This window comes from Schistocerca americana, chromosome 4 (genome assembly GCF_021461395.2).
Source record: "Schistocerca americana isolate TAMUIC-IGC-003095 chromosome 4, iqSchAmer2.1, whole genome shotgun sequence".
In the NCBI taxonomy this organism is placed as follows: Eukaryota; Metazoa; Arthropoda; class Insecta; order Orthoptera; family Acrididae; genus Schistocerca; species Schistocerca americana.
This window is the reverse complement of record NC_060122.1, coordinates 648,220,128-648,240,605: the sequence shown is the minus strand read 5'-3', so window position 1 is coordinate 648,240,605 and position 20,478 is coordinate 648,220,128. Positions and strand designations below refer to the sequence as shown.

At 41.6% G+C, this 20,478-nt stretch overlaps 1 protein-coding gene across 1 annotated transcript in view; it reads right to left on the bottom strand.

Annotated features, from left to right (window-relative positions):
* Positions 1-1,281: 1,281 nt before the first annotated feature.
* Positions 1,282-20,478, bottom strand: part of LOC124613674 — a 45,826-nt gene continuing 26,629 nt past the window's right edge. The window contains exon 2 of the mRNA XM_047142391.1: positions 1,282-1,463. Within this exon, the coding sequence (XP_046998347.1) occupies positions 1,282-1,463 (182 nt within the window). The remainder of the gene's footprint in view (positions 1,464-20,478) is intronic.

Genomic DNA, 20,478 nt, shown 5'->3' with positions numbered 1-20,478 from the left:
CCGAGGAGGATGTTGTCAAATGAACAGACACAGACCATCAGCCAAAACATGAAGACGTTCTGAGAAAATAATAAGAACAAGAGTTTACTATATATATATATATATATATATATATATATATATATATATATAATAAAAAATGCGTCTCCTCGAACACAAAAATCAGACACTACTGCGCAGTAATTAAGCCAGCAGCACTATATGCTAGTGAAACGCTCACACTCCACACAAAATGTGATTTAGAAAAAATACTAAAAGAAGAACGCAAAATTATGAGAAAAATTTTAGGTCCAAAATTAACAGAAGAAGGATACCGGATACAATCAAGAAGAACCACAGAAACTATATCAAACCTGGCAGCAGACATAAGAAGGCGAAGATTAAAATTTTATGGACATGTCACTAGACTTCCCCCCACACGACTCACCAACAGAATTCTCACTTACATAGAAAAAGTCAAATCAACAACACCATGGATTAGCCAAGTAAAATTAGATTTACAAAAACCAAATATTGAACTTAAAGATGTCAAAGATAGACAAACTTTTAGAAATAAGGTGGAAAAGTGGATTGTATTGTCGGAGAAGGAAGCACTAAAGAGACCAGGAACAAAATGGACAGAAGAAAGAAAAAGAAAACATGGAGAACGAATGAAAGAAGTATGGAAGAAACGACGTCAGAAAGCTTTGCGTGATCCTTCTGGGTCCATTCGCGATAAGTAAGTATATATATATATATATATATATATATATATATATGTGTGTGTGTGTGTGTGTGTGTGTGTGTGTGTAGAATTGTCAGATTCTGTAATTAAAAAAGTGATTGTTTGTTATTAACTTACTCTTATTTCTTAATGGACAACGGCTTTGCCGCAGTGGTAACACCGGTTACCGTCACCTCATCGAAGTTAAGTGCCGTCGGGCTTGGCTAGCACTCGGAAGGGTGACCGTCCGGTCTGTGGAGAGCTGATGGCAAGCGGGGTGCACTCAGCCCTTGTGAGGCAAACTGAGGAGCTACTTGATCGAGACGTAGCGGCTCCGGTCACGAAAATTGACAACGGCCGGGAGAGCGTTGTACTGACCACAAGCCCCTCCATGTCCACATCCATTGGCGCCTGTGCGCTGAGGATGACACGTCGGTCGGTCGATACCGTTGGACCTTCTAGAGCTGTTCGGACGAAGTTTAGTTTAGTTTGTTTCTGAAGGCCAATTCGGGCATTCTGTTAACACAGTTGCATAGTGGTAAGTTTTGAAAATCATTGCGGTGACCGTAGCTATCCGCCTACAAAGGCCGCAAGCGCTGGCTGTGCGGCACAGCATTCGCAGTTCGCACGTGGAGGCGGCGCGGCTGTGAAGAAGGGCGGCACGGGCGATTGATCCAGGCGGCTGGGCAACCTTTGTCCGCGCCTCCAGGGCCACCAACACAAGCGCAGCGGACACCCACCGGGCCGCGCCGGACCTGCCCTTCGCAAGAGACAGGCTCCGTGTAGGCTAATGCCACACTAGGCAACTTTCTTCCTTCGGTAATATTCACCATTGAAATAATCGCTAAAAGACGCCGGACTTGAAACTACTGTAACCACGGCACCGCGGTGGATGAAGTCGTGCCGAAATAAAAGCTGAATAAGTGGAGATAAATAAACAGTGACTGGTATTATGCGGACACCTTATCGTTGTAATTTTTGGTGGAGAGTGTTTTGAATAATGGTTGCGTAAGATACCGCTAGAGGTCGGGTCTGAACTACCACTGCAACGGCAGCAAACAATAGCACCGTAACCACTACCAAATGCCTTGCGCATTCAAATTTATTTTGTGTTGTTGTTTGTTTGCTTCCTTTTTTTTCTTAATTTGAAATGAGTGGAGGGACTAAAACTGGCCATTTAGATGCTACTACCTGTTCCTAAAGCTGTTGATAGCAGATGTTCAGTTCGGCGGTCCATTGTGTCCGTACATAAATACTTCCAGAAGGGCAGTGAGAAGAGACACTTCGCACCGAGGTATCAGTCTGCCCGCGTCACTCAACGCCTGTTTGTGCCGAGCCTCGGATGACGTCACAGCCTGACAGTAACAAAGGGGTTTTCGGTAAAAGTAGGAGTTGAAAGCGCGAGGACTGTACCAACACCGGACATTAGCCACACTTGCCCCTTCGCCAGGTAGCTTGAGTAGCGATCCCTCAGATAAGGGGCGCCCTTCTTCGTACTTCTGTCCACTTTCAAACCGCCGTCTCCACATCTTACTCGATACAACCAGTACGTAAGGGACTTTCTTCTTCGACATCTTAGCGAAATACAGAACTTCTTATCCGAAATCGAAATATTTATAACTTTTGGGAAACGAAAGCAATTCCGACAATTATGTTAGCATGTAATTAGTTCTGCCAAGTATAAATATAGATCCCTCTGTCTGTACGGTAGCTTCCTTTCACGCTTGCTGATTGCGATAGAAACAGCCCATCGGCAGGGGAGCAACAAGAAAGGGACGATGTAAAGAGAATGCGAATGTACGCTAATCATTTCTTTTTGATCACTGCATTTGTGCCTACTTTAATTACTACAACTGCATGCACAAAAGGCAATAAGGAAAGAAGAAATGTGAATGTGAATGTTAGAATAGAAGAACGGCACACTCCATATCAATTTACTCTCTAAAATCCGATATCCTTTGCGGGGAAACATATTTAATAAAGTGTAGCGGGACAATGTTCAAAACATGACTGAAAATACGTTCACTAAATAGAGATAAAAACATCTATGATTGATACGTCATCTAAAGACGACGTACAAATTTAAAATGTTAGAAATAAGGAAATAAAGTAATACAAAATGCTATGCTTGTAACGTACGTTGTTCTACATTGTTTAGCTCTGGTATTTACAGGGTCACAGAGAAAGCATCCTAGGTTTTGGAGGGAAAAGCCGTAATTCTAATGATCTGCACTACAACAGAAACAAAAAGTACAACTTAAGGAAAAATAATGTAATGTGTGTTCCAGCTCACAAGCGACACTGAAGCAGATAGTTCCTGTGACTTAGTATGGGCAGAAGTTATATTCGATAACCGGAATAAATTAATAACTGGCTCATTTTACCGACCCCCGGTCTCAGATGAAACAGTTGCTGAACAGTTCAAAGAAAACTTGAGTCTCATCACAAACAGGTACGCTACTCATACAATTGTAGTTGGCAGTGACTTCAATCTACCTTCCGTTGACAAAAACACATTTTCAGCCCCTATTGTAGATATAAAACATCCGTAACGGTTCTAAATGCTTTTTTTTAAATTATTTTGAACAATTAGTTCACGAGGCCATTCAAATTGTAAATGGTTACGAAAACACACTTGACCTCTTAGCCACAAATAATCCTGAGCATCACGACGGTTACAGGGATTAGTGAACACACAGTCGAGCGAGGCTCAATTCCGTATCAAAGAAACTCACCAAAACTAAACACGAAATATATCTACTTATAAAAGCAGCTAAAAATTCGGTTGGGGTCTTTCTAAGAGACAGTCTCCAATCCTTCCAAACTATGTAAGTGACGACCATATGTGGCTTAAGTTCAAAGAAGTAGTATCAACAGCACTCGAGAGATTCCTACCAAATAAATTAATAAGAGACGGAACTGATCCCCCATGGTACACAAAACACGACAGAAAGCTATTGCAGGAGCACCGAAAAAGGCACGTATAAGTTTGACGAATGCAAAATCACCAAGATTGGCGAAGTTTTACTGAGGCTCTAAATTTGGTGCGGATTTCAATGCGAGGTGCATTTCATAGTTTCCACAAAGAAAGTCTCTCTAGAAATGTGGCGGAAAATCGAAAGAGATTCTGGTCCTATGTTCAGTAAACCAGCGGAAAGGCTCAGTAAGTACCTTTACTGCAGGACAGCGATGAGGTTGTGGAGGGGGGGGACAAAGGACCCAACACTTCGGAGCAGGTAAAATCGTGGCAAATCTCCGCACACCGGCTGTACACCGTCCTACATCGCTTAGATTTCACGGAAGTAACTGTTTGTGTGCTACCCGTAATATTGACAAAACCACGAGGCAAGTTGCGACATTATTTTCCACCTTTAAGGTGAGCAATTAACTTATGATGATTAGAAGTCAGTGCGATAAATCACTTAGATTATGATCAGTATGTTCTCCATCGCTTTCTGGCTGACCACAGGAATAGTTTTCAGCCTCTTATAAACGGCGAAGATAGTTTACACGTCGCCCCACACTACGGATCGCACCCCGGGCTGCCCTAGTAGTTAAGAGTGCCTTCATCGTTCCCCAGAAACTTGCCTCGGTTTTCTGCAGTTTGTTTGAAGCAGCTTGGCGCTTGCCTTCCGCTTGATTTTTCACTTCTGCGTGCTGCGTTCCAGCATTTTACATTTAATTGGTGAGTATTTGAAGGACCCACTGGCATGTGCTCAATTTTCTCCCCTACGGAAATTGACTTAATCTGTTCACAGCTTTTTTATCGCCCGATTTTAAATAAAAGTTTAAAATGTTGTATCTTGTCTTTTTGATTTTAAGACCGTGTGGCCTGAGATCAATTTTAAGTTTAGAGCTCAACATGCCACTGTGTTGAACTTAAAAATGGGGATCCACTATAATCAGTGGCAGTGAGAATGGTTCTTGTAGCCAGTAGCATAGTATATCTCTCTCCTTACTCTTTAGCGGGATAGGTGGAATGTTTTATATGATACTCAAATCTTGTTTTACATGTAAAGTAAACTACCTGCTCAAGTGTGGCTGGGACAACAGCTTTATATATTTTTTTTACCCTTTCACTGTTTAAGAGAGTGTTTGCTGTACATGTTTAGCGGTGGAGTTACTCTCGGTTGCTTTGACGTCACCAAGGCTGGGGTCTACGTCAGAGGCTGTTGTGCCGCCAGCAGGCTTGTGCCCCTTTCTGACGTCAGGCCGGTGACTTCTAATTCATTAATATTTAATATGTCTGATCTTTTATAATACTTTTAAAATTGTGAAGCATGGGTAAATCGTTTAATATCTGGCATTTGAAGTGTAATAATTTTTCTTAAAGCTGACCTTTAACATATTTTTCTCTTTTCAAATAAACGGTTGCTCGTTACCGTTTTGGAAAAGAATTTGTTGTTGGTTAATAAATTTTTGGAGGAGGTGCTTAACCACAAATGATGTTCAGTGGGTTTCCCCAGTCCTCTAGGACTTGACCGTTTATGCCGTATAGCAAGATATACGGCCTTGTGACACTTGTGAACATACGTTTACATGGGCCATAAAAATTGCTTACTGCCGACAGTTTGTCCTGACAATGTTATCGGTCAACACCGCAGCAATACGAATTGTAGTCACATGTACGACAAGTTGCCCAACGTCGTTTGTGGCAATACATTTTTGGGCCAAATATGTCCACACAGGACCACTCTATTGTAACATAACGAACGAACGCGAGCTAGTGTGAGTGCAGCTCTCCTGCTTTTAAACCACAAAAATCATAAAGAAGAACAAACGAAATCAGGCTTTGTGGTAGTTTTAGAAGGCGGAACGATACAGATCCAGGAAATTTAACACGCGGATTGATGCTAGATAGAGTTTCAGAATTTTACAAGAAAGTTGAAAAATGATGTTGAATATCTCGTCCAAGAAACTGATCCGACAACTGCTAAAACCAATACAAACTGTGTACCAGTTACAACACGATTTGTAACACATTTCGACTTTTAGCAGCTGGTGATTCGTTTAGAAGTTTGGTGTATCTTTCCAAAGTGCTCTGTTCTTCAATAAGATTCATTGTACCAGATAAAGTATGACAATGTTTTCGTAGAAGGATTGAAAGACTTCATTAAGGGTAGTTTGAAATAATAAAACAATTTTTTAAGATTTCATTAATGATAGTTTGAAATAATAATAAAATTTTAATTTTTTTATCCATCAGCACAGACACTATATATACTATAAAATCCTGCTTCAGGTATGTCTCGAGATAGTACGAAACTCATGGCATCAATGGAACTTACGTGTATGAAGAACCGCCTGTGCTTTCATTCTTCGAACGAGCTTTTTTGTATCACATTTGGCATACGTTCGAAATCGAAAATTTTCTGTGTGCTTCTTCAAACATGGTACCGAACTCATCGGCAAGAACTTCCCAACTATCCTTTTTCGCACTGCGATCGTTGTAGACATTACTTTCGATGTCCTATAGCTCTGGTCGTAGGTGAATCACATTTGCAAAAATTGCCGTTTTTTAGTTAACCCACTTCTCCACTGCTATGCACAACGAGCCTGCGGCAATAAAACTACCAAACATAACACTGTATGTATGGGCAAACTTTCGAACAGAACCGCTTAGACACGTAAATGCTGCGCTGTCTGTGAGAGAAGTAGGAAACAAAGGTGAGAGCGAGAGGGAAGCATTTATAGAAAAGGACAGAGGGAGATTTAAAATGTCAAATCGAAACACTTTCAGATGTCTAAATTTCCAGTTTTCTTTTATTTGTGTAACCAGTTTCGGCATTACATTAGGCCATCTTCAGGCCCCTGCGTAAAGACAACAATTATAACAGTGTGTAATACTCAATAAAAAGGGCGGTGTAAGTATTATACACAATGCTAATGTGAAGTAACTTATATCAATACCAAACTGTACAGGGACTGACATCATATTTAAGTTAAAAATAAATTAAGGTATGAAATGATGGTTCAGATGGCTCTGAGCACTATGGGACTTAACTTCTGAGGTCATCAGTCCCCTATAACTTAGAACTACTTAAACCTAGCTAACCTAAGTTCATCACTTACACCCATGCCCGAGGCAGGATTCGAACCTTCGACCGTAGCGGTCTCACGATTCCAGACTGAAGCGCCTAGAACCGCTCGGTCACACCGGCTGGCGACTGAAATGAAAGAACACTTGCACAGCGTATTAATATAAACTAGGGAACAAAATACATATGGCAAATAATCGTAAAAATAAACTACTAATCTGAGGTCAATACTGCATGGTATGCATAGATAACGACGATGTAATGCTGATGTTAAAGCCCGTGAAACACCTGGAGCACAACAGTAGCAGTCATATACTGATGTGCGCAATCTGAAGGTGAAATATATGGTTATATGTTGTCATATATTAGTAAAACACAAGTCCGCTTACTGGAGGCCAATCCCTCGGTAACTATCTGTACCTCCACATTCTGTGTACTAATAATAAATAATAAAAAAGAATATAAAGTTACGTTAATGTGATCTCTTAGTCACAAAGTCATAAGGTACCACATATTTAAGAAAAGAATTTAGATGAATGAAACTGTGAACGTAATGTGGTACAACGTAACGGATTCCCACTGAGCTGAATGTATTGAAATACAAGGAAGAAATCATAACTAACATTATCATGAACGTGAGAAGCCTACTGGTAGGCAGATTTATGGCTAGATGAAATACCAAACTAGAAACTATAAAATTAAGCCTAAAGAAGGCTACTGCAATATGTACACAGTATATTAGGGGGGCTTCATTTCAGTCAGAACCTTTATATAACATGTAGACTTTATGCATAGTAAGACAAGGGAAAGTATGTTCTACGACCAGAAGAACAACCAATAAGATGGACCTACAACAAAGAACAACTTCACTTGTCATGTAATAAATACAGTATTATGATGAGGGTGATATTAAGATGCTTACAAAGACAAAAGTTATAACGTGACAAACCACAGGCGTGCTACAGAACCAGATATATATTTACGCAAAATATGCAGACAACACGTCAAAAAGCAATCTGAACAACATACCCCCATCATCTAATAAAAGTTTAGACGCGTGAAAACGAACACCCGTCATGTAACACCAAGAGGAGGAAAGAACTCACAACATTAACCCCACAGTGCGAACAAATGTAATGTAGTGAGCACTGTGATTATTCCTTAACTTTTAACTTTGATGTTACTCCCTGTACAGTTTGGTACTGTTATTTATTACTACATTTACCACTGCATATAATACTTACACCGCTCCTTTTGTTGTACATTTCATTCTGTTATCATTGTTGGCTTTACACAGGAGTCTGAAAAGGCTTAAAGTAACGCTGAAACTAAATGTGATTTGAGACTTTCTCGGCGTATTCCATTCGTGAAATCTTCTCGGGTGATCAGCCGAGTAAAGGCGTCGTCTTCTCGCAACGTTTCGAAGGGTTTCGTACCCATCATCTTCAAGCGAAGTGTCGAGATGCTGTGTTGCGCGGTCCTATAAAGGCTCCTGGACCAGTGACTGATTCCGGGCGCCGACCAATCAGGTACCTGCGGAATCGGCCGCCGCGCCAGTGGTGGAGGGTTCGCGGCGCGGAGTACCTTGGCGTAACCTTGGACTCTCGTCTTACGTGGAAACCCCACATAGACGAGGTCCACAGGAAGGTCTGCGCCAGAATGTCCATCCTATACCCTATCCTGAACACAAACAGCTCCCTTCCCTGCCCAGTAGCAGTAAACGTTTATCAGGCCCTGATCCGGCCAGTAATGGAGTATGCGTGCCCTGTCTGGGGATACGCGGCGAAGGAGCACCTGGACAAACTCCAGAGGCTGCAAAACCGCGCCCTCAGAAGGGCACTGCATCTACCTCTCGGATTCCCCACAGACGACCTGCACGCCGCAGCCGATATCCCACTCCTGAGAGAGCGTTTCCAGGATCTGGCAAGGGCCTTCTATGAAGGTACTTCCAGATCCGGAAATGCACTCATCCACTCCCTTGGTCGGTATGACATGTCCCGCGATAAACACAAGCGCCCTATGACGATCTTCGACGATTAAGTCGAAGAGAAAAATCCCAATACCCAATCCCTAATCCAGTTCCTTCCCATATATCACCAATCATCTCGCCTACCTCAGGCAAGTCCCAGATACACACACAACAATTCATCACATATCACAGACACCAAAAATATATAGAAAAATCACACACGCATGTACACAGGGGAGTAAAAGCCAAAAGGCTATAAACTCCCCCTCACACTTCCCCAAAGAGGGGAAAGTATAAGATGAGTGCAGGCAGGCCGGGCGTCGAGTCCCTGCCGGTTCCTAATACGTCTGTGGCCGCTACCGTCTTCGTGCCGGAGCGTTCTCTTCTAATTTTAGTTATTGAGGGATTCCAAGCTGTACTAAGTTGGAAACCAGTGTCTCGATTGATCAGGTTGCTGTTCAACCGAATTTCTACAGCCTCTTTGAAAACTGAATCCCAAAATCCTTTAGCGTCACACAGCTTCTTCGTACCCTCAAAGAGGAAGGTGTGTCCTTCGTTAAGGCTATGTTCCGCTACCGCCGATTTTTCTGTCTGACCAAGGCGTACATTTCTAATGTGTTCCGAGCGCCTCTGCGTGATGCAGCGCTGCGTTTGTCAGATGTATTTCGTACCACATTCACATTCAATACTGTATACGCCCGGAGTCTGCAGTCCTAGGTGGTCTTTGACTGAGCCAAGTATGTCCTTAGTTTTACTTGGGGCATGAAAAATTGTCTTGATGTTGTGTTTCTCCAGAATGCGGGCAATCTTGGCTGTTGGCGGTCCCGCGTATGGTAGAAATGCCAGGCATCTGGTCTCATCTTCTTCTTCTGGTGTGTCTACCTTCCTGCTCTTGTGTAGGGCGCGCGAGATTTGCGTCTCATTATAACCGTTGCTGCGGAAGGTCTTCCTTAGGTGTTGTAACTCTGCAGGTAGGCTGTCATCATCACAGATAGACTTGGCCCTGTGCACAAGTGTGTTAAGCACTGAGTTGCGTTGTGCTGGGTGGTGGCAACTCTGTGCATGAAGGTATAAATCCGTATGTGTCTTCTTCCTATACACAGCGTGACCCAAGGTGCCATCAGGGTGCCTCTTGATTAGAATGTCAAGGAAGGGCAAGCTTCCGTTTTCTTCCACCTCCATGGTGAATTGTATGTTGCTGTGTATGCTGTTGAGATGTCGCAGGAAGTCTTGCAGGTTCTCTCTGCCATGTGCCCACACGACAAAAGTGTCATCCACATATCTGTAAAAGGCCTTAGGTTTCAATGGGGCGGTGTCCAGGGCTATGTCTTCAAAGTGCTCCATGTAAAGATGGTCCAGGAGCCTTTGTAGGACCGCGCAACACAGCATCTCGACACTTCGCTTGAAGATGATGGGTACGAAACCCTTCGAAACGTTGCGAGAAGACGACGCCTTTACTCGGCTGATCACCCGAGAAGATTTCACGGACGCTGAAACTAGTTGCACAAATAAAATAAAACAGGAAATTTAGACGGCTGAAGATGTTTTCATTTGACATTTTATATCGAACAGCCGAGGCCCCGCAACCTTCTCGTATAAAGATGGACTTACAGAGTGAAAAATTTTGTCCTGCAGTACGAAACATTCTCCACCCCTGCTGTACAGCTTTGCAATCCCTCGACAGTACATCGACAACTACCTGGAGCATTGCCCATCCATATAGCAAAATTGCCGTCTATTGCTGTCGCAGTAGAACTAAGTCCCCCCCCATGAACCATGGACCTTGCCGATGGTGGGGAGGCTTGCGTGCCTCAGCGATACAGATAGCCGTACCGTAGGTGCAACCACAACGGAGGGGTATCTGTTGAGAGGCCAGACAAACGTGTGGTTCCTGAAGAGGGGCAGCAGCCTTTTCAGTAGTTGCAAGGGCAACAGTCTGGATGATTGACTGATCTGGCCTTGTAACAATAACCAAAACGGCCTTGCTGTGCTGGTACTGCGAACGGCTGAAAGCAAGGGGAAACTACAGCCGTAATTTTTCCCGAGGGCATGCAGCTTTACTGTATGATTACATGATGATGGCGTCCTCTTGGGTAAAATATTCCGGAGGTAAAATAGTCCCCCATTCGGATCTCCGGGCGGGGACTACTCAAGAGGATGTCGTTATCAGGAGAAAGAAAACTGGCGTTCTACGGATCGGAGCGTGGAATGTCAGATCCCTTAATCGGGCAGGTAGGTTAGAAAATTTAAAAAGGGAAATGGATAGGTTGAAGTTAGATATAGTGGGAATTAGTGAAGTTCGGTGGCAGGAGGAACAAGACTTCTGGTCAGGTGACTACAGGGTTATAAACACAAAATCAAATAGGGGTAATGCAGGAGTAGGTTTAATAATGAATAGGAAAATAGGAATGCGGGTAAGCTACTACAAACAGCATAGTGAACGCATTATTGTGGCCAAGATAGATACGAAGCCCACACCTACTACAGTAGTACAAGTTTATATGCCAACTAGCTCTGCAGATGACGAAGAAATTGAAGAAATGTATGATGAAATAAAAGAAATTATTCAGATTTTGAAGGGAGACGAAAATTTAATAGTCATGGGTGACTGGAATTCGAGTGTAGGAAAAGGGAGAGAAGGAAACATAGTAGGTGAATATGGATTGGGGGACAGAAATGAAAGAGGAAGCCGCCTGGTAGAATTTTGCACAGAGCACAACATAATCATAACTAACACTTGGTTTAAGAATCATGAAAGAAGGTTGTATACATGGAAGAACCCTGGAGATACTAAAAGGTATCAGATAGATTATATAATGGTAAGACAGAGATTTAGGAACCAGGTTTTAAATTGTAAGACATTTCCAGGGGCAGATGTGGACTCTGACCACAATCTATTGGTTATGACCTGTAGATTAAAACTGAAGAAACTGCAAAAAGGTGGGAATTTAAGGAGATGGGACCTGGATAAACTGAAAGAACCAGAGGTTGTACAGAGATTCAGGGAGAGCATAAGGGAGCAATTGACAGGAATAGGGGAAATAAATACAGTAGAAGAAGAATGGGTAGCTTTGAGGGATGAAGTAGTGAAGGCAGCAGAGGATCAAGTAGGTAAAAAGACGAGGGCTAGTAGAAATCCTTGGGTAACAGAAGAAATATTGAATTTAATTGATGAAAGGAGAAAATATAAAAATGCGGTAAGTGAAACAGGCAAAAAGGAATACAAACGTCTCAAAAACGAGATCGACAGGAAGTGCAAAATGGCTAAACAGGGATGGCTAGAGGACAAATGTAAGGATGTAGAGGCCTATCTCACTAGGGGTAAGATAGATACCGCCTACAGGAAAATTAAAGAGACCTTTGGAGATAAGAGAACGACTTGTATGAATATCAAGAGCTCAGATGGAAACCCAGTTCTAAGCAAAGAAGGGAAAGCAGAAAGGTGGAAGGAGTATATAGAGGGTCTATACAGGGGCGATGTACTTGAGGACAATATTATGGAAATGGAAGAGGATGTAGATGAAGATGAAATGGGAGATACGATACTGCGTGAAGAGTTTGACAGAGCACTGAAAGACCTGAGTCGAAACAAGGCCCCCGGAGTAGACAATATTCCATTGGAACTACTGACGGCCGTGGGAGAGCCAGTCCTGACAAAACTCTACCATCTGGTGAGCAAGATGTATGAAACAGGCGAAATACCCTCAGACTTCAAGAAGAATATAATAATTCCAATCCCAAAGAAAGCAGGTGTTGACAGATGTGAAAATTACCGAACAATCAGTTTAATAAGCCACAGCTGCAAAATACTAACACGAATTCTTTACAGACGAATGGAAAAACTAGTAGAAGCCAACCTCGGGGAAGATCAGTTTGGATTCCGTAGAAACACTGGAACACGTGAGGCAATACTGACCTTACGACTTATCTTAGAAGAAAGATTAAGAAAAGGCAAACCTACGTTTCTAGCATTTGTAGACTTAGAGAAAGCTTTTGACAATGTTGACTGGAATACTCTCTTTCAAATTCTGAAGGTGGCAGGGGTAAAATACAGGGAGCGAAAGGCTATTTACAATTTGTACAGAAACCAGATGGCAGTTATAAGAGTCGAGGGACATGAAAGGGAAGCAGTGGTTGGGAAGGGAGTAAGACAGGGTTGTAGCCTCTCCCCGATGTTGTTCAATCTGTATATTGAGCAAGCAGTAAAGGAAACAAAAGAAAAATTCGGGGTAGGTATTAAAATTCATGGAGAAGAAATAAAAACTTTGAGGTTCGCCGATGACATTGTAATTCTGTCAGAGACAGCAAAGGACTTGGAAGAGCAGTTGAATGGAATGGACAGTGTCTTGAAAGGAGGATATAAGATGAACATCAACAAAAGCAAAACAAGGATAATGGAATGTAGTCTAATTAAGTCGGGTGATGCTGAGGGAATTAGATTAGGAAATGAGGCACTTAAAGTAGTAAAGGAGTTTTGCTATTTGGGGAGCAAAATAACTGATGATGGTCGAAGTAGAGAGGATATAAAATGTAGGCTGGCAATGGCAAGGAAAGCGTTTCTGAAGAAGAGAAATTTGTTAACATCCAGTATTGATTTAAGTGTCCGGAAGTCATTTCTGAAAGTATTTGTATGGAGTGTAGCCATGTATGGAAGTGAAACATGGACGATAAATAGTTTGGACAAGAAGAGAATAGAAGCTTTCGAAATGTGGTGCTACAGAAGAATGCTGAAGATTAGATGGGTAGATCACATAACTAATGAGGAAGTATTGAATAGGATTGGGGAGAAGAGAAGTTTGTGGCACAACTTGACCAGCAGAAGGGATCGGTTGGTAGGACATGTTCTGAGGCATCAAGCGATCACCAATTTAGTATTGGAGGGCAGCGTGGAGGGTAAAAATCGTAGAGGGAGACCAAGAGATGAATACACTAAGCAGATTCAGAAGGATGTAGGTTGCAATAGGTACTGGGAGATGAAAAAGCTTGCACAGGATAGAGTAGCATGGAGAGCTGCATCAAACCAGTCTCAGGACTGAAGACCACAACAACAACAACGTAGAACTAAGTTGTCGAAAACGCTATTGCAGCCAAATATTTCCGTAAAATATGGCCAGTCTAAAAGTAGCTTGACAAAAATCAGTCGTCTTTTGAAGATATGTCGCAACTAGCCTACGACACACTTTGCAAGAGGAGCTGCAGTAGCATTTTATGTTATTCATGGTCGTAGAAGACGTAACTCGTCTATGAAAATTGTGGAGTCATCCAGTTACGTATTACGAGTCGTCCAAAGCAACGAAAGTGTGTGTCGTTACACTACGATCTTGAGGATTACAGTATGTCTGTAGAATCTTTTGCCTCACTGTTGTAGAATATTAAAACTAATAAAAATAAAGATGTTTGATACTGTCAGAGCAGAAGAAAACTAACAGTAACATTCAGGTAAGTTTTTGTTATTAAATAGAGTGAGTAGTTTATTAACATAAATTTAACATAAACTATGCTGCAGTTAACAAGTTGATGTTAAAGGTCCATGTTGACTGCTTCATTACTGCCAGTATTCTTCGAAATCACAAGCAATACACGGCTTTCACGCATTAATATACTCGGATGAAACAAAGTACAGTAAACCTCATGGCTGCTGCATTATTGCAATAAAACAGCCTTTTGTGGCAGAAACGACACCGACAACTGCTGCTGCAAAAGAAACAAGCCCTGAGCTGTTTCACAGTGACATTCAAAGGCTAGATATCGGTTTAATCATACTTATATCTTTTATTGGAAGATCCTCGTCATAAAGACAAAAATAACGAAACTTGTAGTTTTGGCAAGGGCATCCTAATCACTACAAAAAAAAAAAGAATGTCAAATAGTATGTCAGTCCTTTTGGTATGTGAAATTGCATGCATATACGTGAAATACTATGTTTATATTCTCTTCCCCCTCCCCAAATCCCTTCCTCCTCCCTACTCCTAAGAACCATGGGCCTCGCCGTTGGTAGGGATGCTTGCGTGCGCTAGCGCTACAGACAGCCGTACCGTAGGTGCAACCTGCAACCATAATGGATGGGTATCTGTTGAGAGGCAAGACAACTGGGTGGTTCCTGAAGATGGGCAGCAGCCTTTTCAGTAGCTGCAGGGGCCAAAATCTGTTTGACTGAATGAACAGACCTTGTAACATAACCAAAACGGCCTTGCTGTGCTTGTACTGTGAGTGGCTGAAAGCAAGAGGAAAATACAGCCATAATTTTTCCTGAGGGCATACAGTTCTACAGTACGGCTAAATGATGATGACATCCTCTTGGGTAAAATATTCCTAAGGTATAATAATCTCCAGCTCGAATCTCCGGACAGGGACTACTCAGATGGATGTCATCATCAAGGGAAACAAGTCCAGAGTTCTACGGATAGGAGCGTGGAATGTTCGGTCCCTTAATCGGGCAGATAGGTTACGAAATTTAAAATGGATAAGTTACAGTTATATATAGAGGCAACTAGTGAAGTTCAGTGGCAGGAGGTACAGGACTTCTGGTCAGATGAATACAGAATTATAAATACAAAATCAAGTATGGGTAATGCAAGAGAAGGTTTAATAATGAAAAAGAAAATAGGAACGCAGCCAAGCCACTATGATAGCATAGCGAACGAATCATTGTAGCCGCAATAGACGCGAAGCTCACACCCACCACAGTAGTACAAATTTACATGTCAGCTAGCTAAGCAGATGTTGAAGAGATTGAAGAAATGTTTGATGAGATAAAAGACGTTATTCAGATAGCTAAGAGAGACGAAAATATAGTAGTGCTGAGGGACTGGAATTCGATAGTGAAAAAGAAAGAGAAGGAAAAATAGTACGTCAATATAGACTGGGGGAACCAGAGGTTGAGCGTTTCAGAGGCAGCATTACGCAACGATTGTCAAGAACAGGTGAAAGGAACACAGTAGAAGACGAATGGGTAACTTTGAAGGATGAAATAGTGATGCACTAGAGGATCATAGGATCAAATAGCTAAAAAGAGAGGCCTAGTAAAAATCCTTGATTAACGCAAGAGATACTTGATTTAAATCTTGTTGCAGCATGTGAATCAGACGAAAAGGAGTACAAATGTCTAAAAAATAAGGTATGCAGGAAGTGCAAAAGGCTAAACAGCAATGTCTATGAAAAAATGTAAGGATTTAGAAGCATATTTCATTACGTGAAAGATAGATACCGCCTAAATGAAAATTACAGAGGTCTTTCGAGAAATGAGAAGCAGCTGTACGAATATCAAGAGCTTAGATGGAAAACCAGTCGGAAGCAAAGGAGGGAAAGCTGAAAGGTGGAATGAGTATATACTAGTAGAGGATCTGTACAAGGTAGATGTACTTTAGGGCAGTGTTAGAGAAATGGAATAGGACGTAGATGAAGATGAGATGGAAGGTATGATACTGCGAGAGGAATCTGACAGAATACTGAAAGATTTAAGTCGACAAAGGAGCTCTAACAGGTGTGAAAATTACCGAACTACGACGTTTGAAAAGTAATGCCTCCACCTAAGTAACATTTCAACAGTTGGCAGCATTGTCATGCGGCAGGTACTGGCTTGTTCCATAGCCTCTTCTCTACAGCTCCAGTTCACAGGAAGCCTTAGCATTGAACGGTTGTGTTGTTACAGTGTAAGGTATAGAACCCTACGCAGCCAGCCGGGGTGGCCGAGCGGCTCTAGGCACAACAGTCTGGAACCGCGCTACCGCTACGGTCGCAGGTTCGAATCTTGCCTCGGGCATGGATGTGTGTGATATCCTTAGGTTAGTTAGGTTTAAGTAGTTCTAAGTTCTAGGGGAGTGATGATCTTAGAAGTTAAGTCCCATAGAGCTCAGAACCATTTTTAGAACCCTACGCAGACGGTCGGTCAAGGCGATTTAAGCAACGTGCAGTCATTGAATTCTTGACAGCAGAAAGTGTCAGCCCAAAGGAGATTCATCATAGAATGAAAGCAGTTTATGGTGATTGTGTTGATGTGAGTACTGTGCGTCGTTGGGCATTAAGTTTAAATATGTTGAGGCAGGAACATCTGACCTGCGTGACAAACAAAGAGTTGGACGTCCTCGTGACAAACAAAGAGTTGGACGTTTTGTGACAGCAACCACCGAGTTTCACAAGCAAAATGTTGACAGATTGATTTAGAACGATCGTCGTATCACTCAGAGAGAAATTGCAAGCACAATCGGCACTTCACAAGTACATCTGGGTTACATTATTGCTTTGCTGGGCTCTCGGAAGATGGGTGCCCCGGATGCTGACTCCTGAAATGAAAGCGCACAGACTTAAAATTTGCCAGGAACTCCTCTCGCGTTACGAGAATGATTACGCACGGTACTCACATCAACACAAACTGCATAAACTGCTTTCATTCTCTGATGACTCTCCTTTGGGGTGACACCTTTTGCTGTCAAGAATTGAATGACTGCACGCTGCTTAAATCGCATTGACCGACCGTCTGCGCAGGATCTATACTTTACACTGTAACAACACAACCGTTCAATACTAAGGCATCCCACCGAGTGGGGCTGTAGAGAAGAGGCTGTGGAACAAGCCGGTACCTGCCGCATACCAATGCTGCCAACAGCTGAAGAGTTACGAAGGTTGAGGCATTACTTTTCAGTCAATCCTCATATCAGTGTAATAAGTCACGGTTGCCAAATACTGACACGAATTCTTTACAGAAGAGGGAAAAAATTCATAGAAGCCGGCTTTGGGGAATTTCAGTGCGGATTCTCGAGAAATGGAGGAACACAAGAGGCAATACTTGACCCTGCGAATTATTTTAGAAGATAGGTTAAGAAAAGGGAAACGTAACTTTATAGCATTTGTAGACTTATAGAAGCTTTTTACAATGCTGACTGGAATACAGGGGTACAATACAGGGAGTGAAAGGCAATTTACAACATGTACAGAAACCAGACAGTAGTTGCATGAATCGAGGGGCATGAAAAGAAGTAATGATTGAGAGCGGAATGAGATAGAGTTGTAGCCTGTCCCCAATGTTATTCAATCGGTATGTTGAGCAAGCATTAAGGGAAACCAGAGAAAAATCAGGAGTAGCAGTTAAAGTTCAGGGAGCAGAAATAAAAGTTTTGAGGTTTGCCGATGCATTGTATTTCCGTCAGACACCAAAGTACTTGGAAGATCAGTTGAATGGAATGAAAAAATGTCTTGAAAGGACTATATAAGGCGAACATCAACAAAAGCGAAACAAGGATAATCAGGTGTGTTCCTAAGGGAGTCAGATTAGGAAACAAGGCACTTAATGTATTAGATGAGTTTTGCTATTTGGGCAGCAAACTAATTGGCGGTGGACAAAGTAGAGAGTATATGATTGAAGAATGGCAATGTCAAGAAAAGCGCATGTCAAGAAGAAAAATTTAACATCGATATACATTGTCCTATCCAAGAGCAACAACAGCAGTCAGGATTCAGATGTAAATTAAGAGCTAATAAAAAATTATAGTCGCTGTTGCTTATTGGGTAAGGTGTTTGATTTCCAAACAGAATACCATAATCCAATCAACTTCGTAACCTGTGATAAATGCACATATTTTTGAATAGAAATAACACACTGAGTAATCATTTTTATTTGTTCCTTTTTACAATCCTCACAGTGCAGTTTGGTAGGGGAAGGCCATCAATTTCAAATCATGCATTCACTACATAATGCCCGTATCAAGGTACATACTTAGAAATAAGCACATAACTCTTAAACACTCAAGGTAGCCAGAGAAATTGTAAATATGCTGTTTAGGTTTTTATGTTGGTAACGCCACGTAGTGCCCTGTACGACAATCGCCGACTGTGCTGTGTGCAGTCTGGCTGGTTGGACTCATTAGTGGAATACTCGCAAGTGTAGTGTTGGGCAGTTGGAGGTGAGCCGCCAGCAGTGGTGGATGTGGGGAGAGAGATGCCAGAGTTTTGAGAGGTTACTATCAGTGGACGATCTGGACGTGTCTCCGTCAGAAAAAGGAAATTTCTAAAACTGGATGTCACGAACTGATATATGACTTTTGAACACTATTAAGGTAAATACATTGTTTGTTCTCTATCAAAATCTTTCATTTGCTAACTATGCCTATCAGTAGGTAATGCCTTCGGTAATTAGAATCTTTTATTTAGCTGGCAGTATTGGCGCTCGCTGTATTGCAGTAGTTCGCGTAACGAAGATTTTTGTGAGGTAAGTGATTCATGAAAGGTATAGGTTATTGTTAGTCAGGGCCATTCTTTTATAGGGATTATTGAAAGTCATATTGCATTGCGCTAAAATATTGTGTGTCAGTTTAGTGATGATCAGAATAAGCAAAGAGGAAACTGTCTGAGTACGTTCAGTTTTATTCAGCTGTTACTGTATCAAACAACGTAGAAGTTTACCAACACAGTCATTTTTAATTTTCTAAGGGGATGTTTCATATGTCGTCCCTTAGCCGAGGATACCTCACTGGTACGTTCTGATTTTTTTCTTGTAGTTTGATTAATTAGTTTGGTTATTGTTATTGCTAGCGCGTAACTGTACAGAGAATTTCCTTTGTAGTTTTAGATTTTCATTGTTGTACAGTAAAACAGTTGTGGCGTACAGATAGTGTTGCACCAAGTATTTCGCAACCGCGCTTGCAATTAATTAGTTATTATTTTCAGTGCTATTTTAATGTGTTTTCTTATTTTTGCTCTTCGAATTGTGCTTTTCTGTATTATCGTGTGAAATACTGTGACAACTATCGCGTGTGGAAAACGTAATACTAGGCTCCAAAGTAAACTGATAAATGACGGTGAAGACGAGAGTAGTGTGTTAGCGCCAACGTGTAATGAATTAACAAATATTCAGAATAGTAATTTGGTAATTGTGCATAGGGAAATGGACCAGGCACTAAATAATGGTGTAAACAGTGAAACAGCTAGTGAACAGGGTAGTATTGTCGATTGATCGGTCGGCAATAGCTCGCCTCAGGAACGCGAAATGACAGAACAAAATCTTGCAAAAATTGGAGATTCAGGTCTTGCATCATTACCCAGGATTCAGATACTAATACATTGTTACTGCAATTAATGTAACAAATGAAACAAAATCAGAACAAACGGAACAAAGATTTCAAAAGTTAGACACAATGGAACAAAATCTTCGAAAGTTGGACACAGTGGAACAAAATCTTCAAACGTTAGGCACAATGGAGCAAAATCTTCAAAAGTTAGACACCACACTTGAACAAACGCGTGAAGGTTTAATTGCTGAGTTACTTAAAATCGAATAAAAATGTCAAAAAGTCTGTAATGGCGTAAAAACACAAATTTGTGAGCATTTTCAACCTATTTTTTCACGGCATGAAAATGCATTACAGAATCACGACGCAGCTATAAAAGAACTGCAAATTACTGTTCGTGAAAATCACGACACCCTGCGGGCTAAAACTGACTCAGTTGCATCTACCGATTCGGTTACACAACTTGCAAAAACTCAGAAAAACTTAAAGGTCACAGTAGACACTCTAAAACCTGATTCAGAAAAACACACGGAGGAATTCAGCTCATTATCGGAGAAAGTAGCCGAACTTTCGGATCAGTTCACTAACTTACCTACAAAGGTAGATGATGATCTGAATGACACAAGACTGGTAGCCTTCACTGACACAGAAGAGTATGAACAAATTAAGAAATTTAAACAAAATCAGAATCAAATTAGTACACAGTACAAAAGAGAAATGCGGAAGGTACAAGATCTGTTGACACAGGTAATACAAGGATCACAT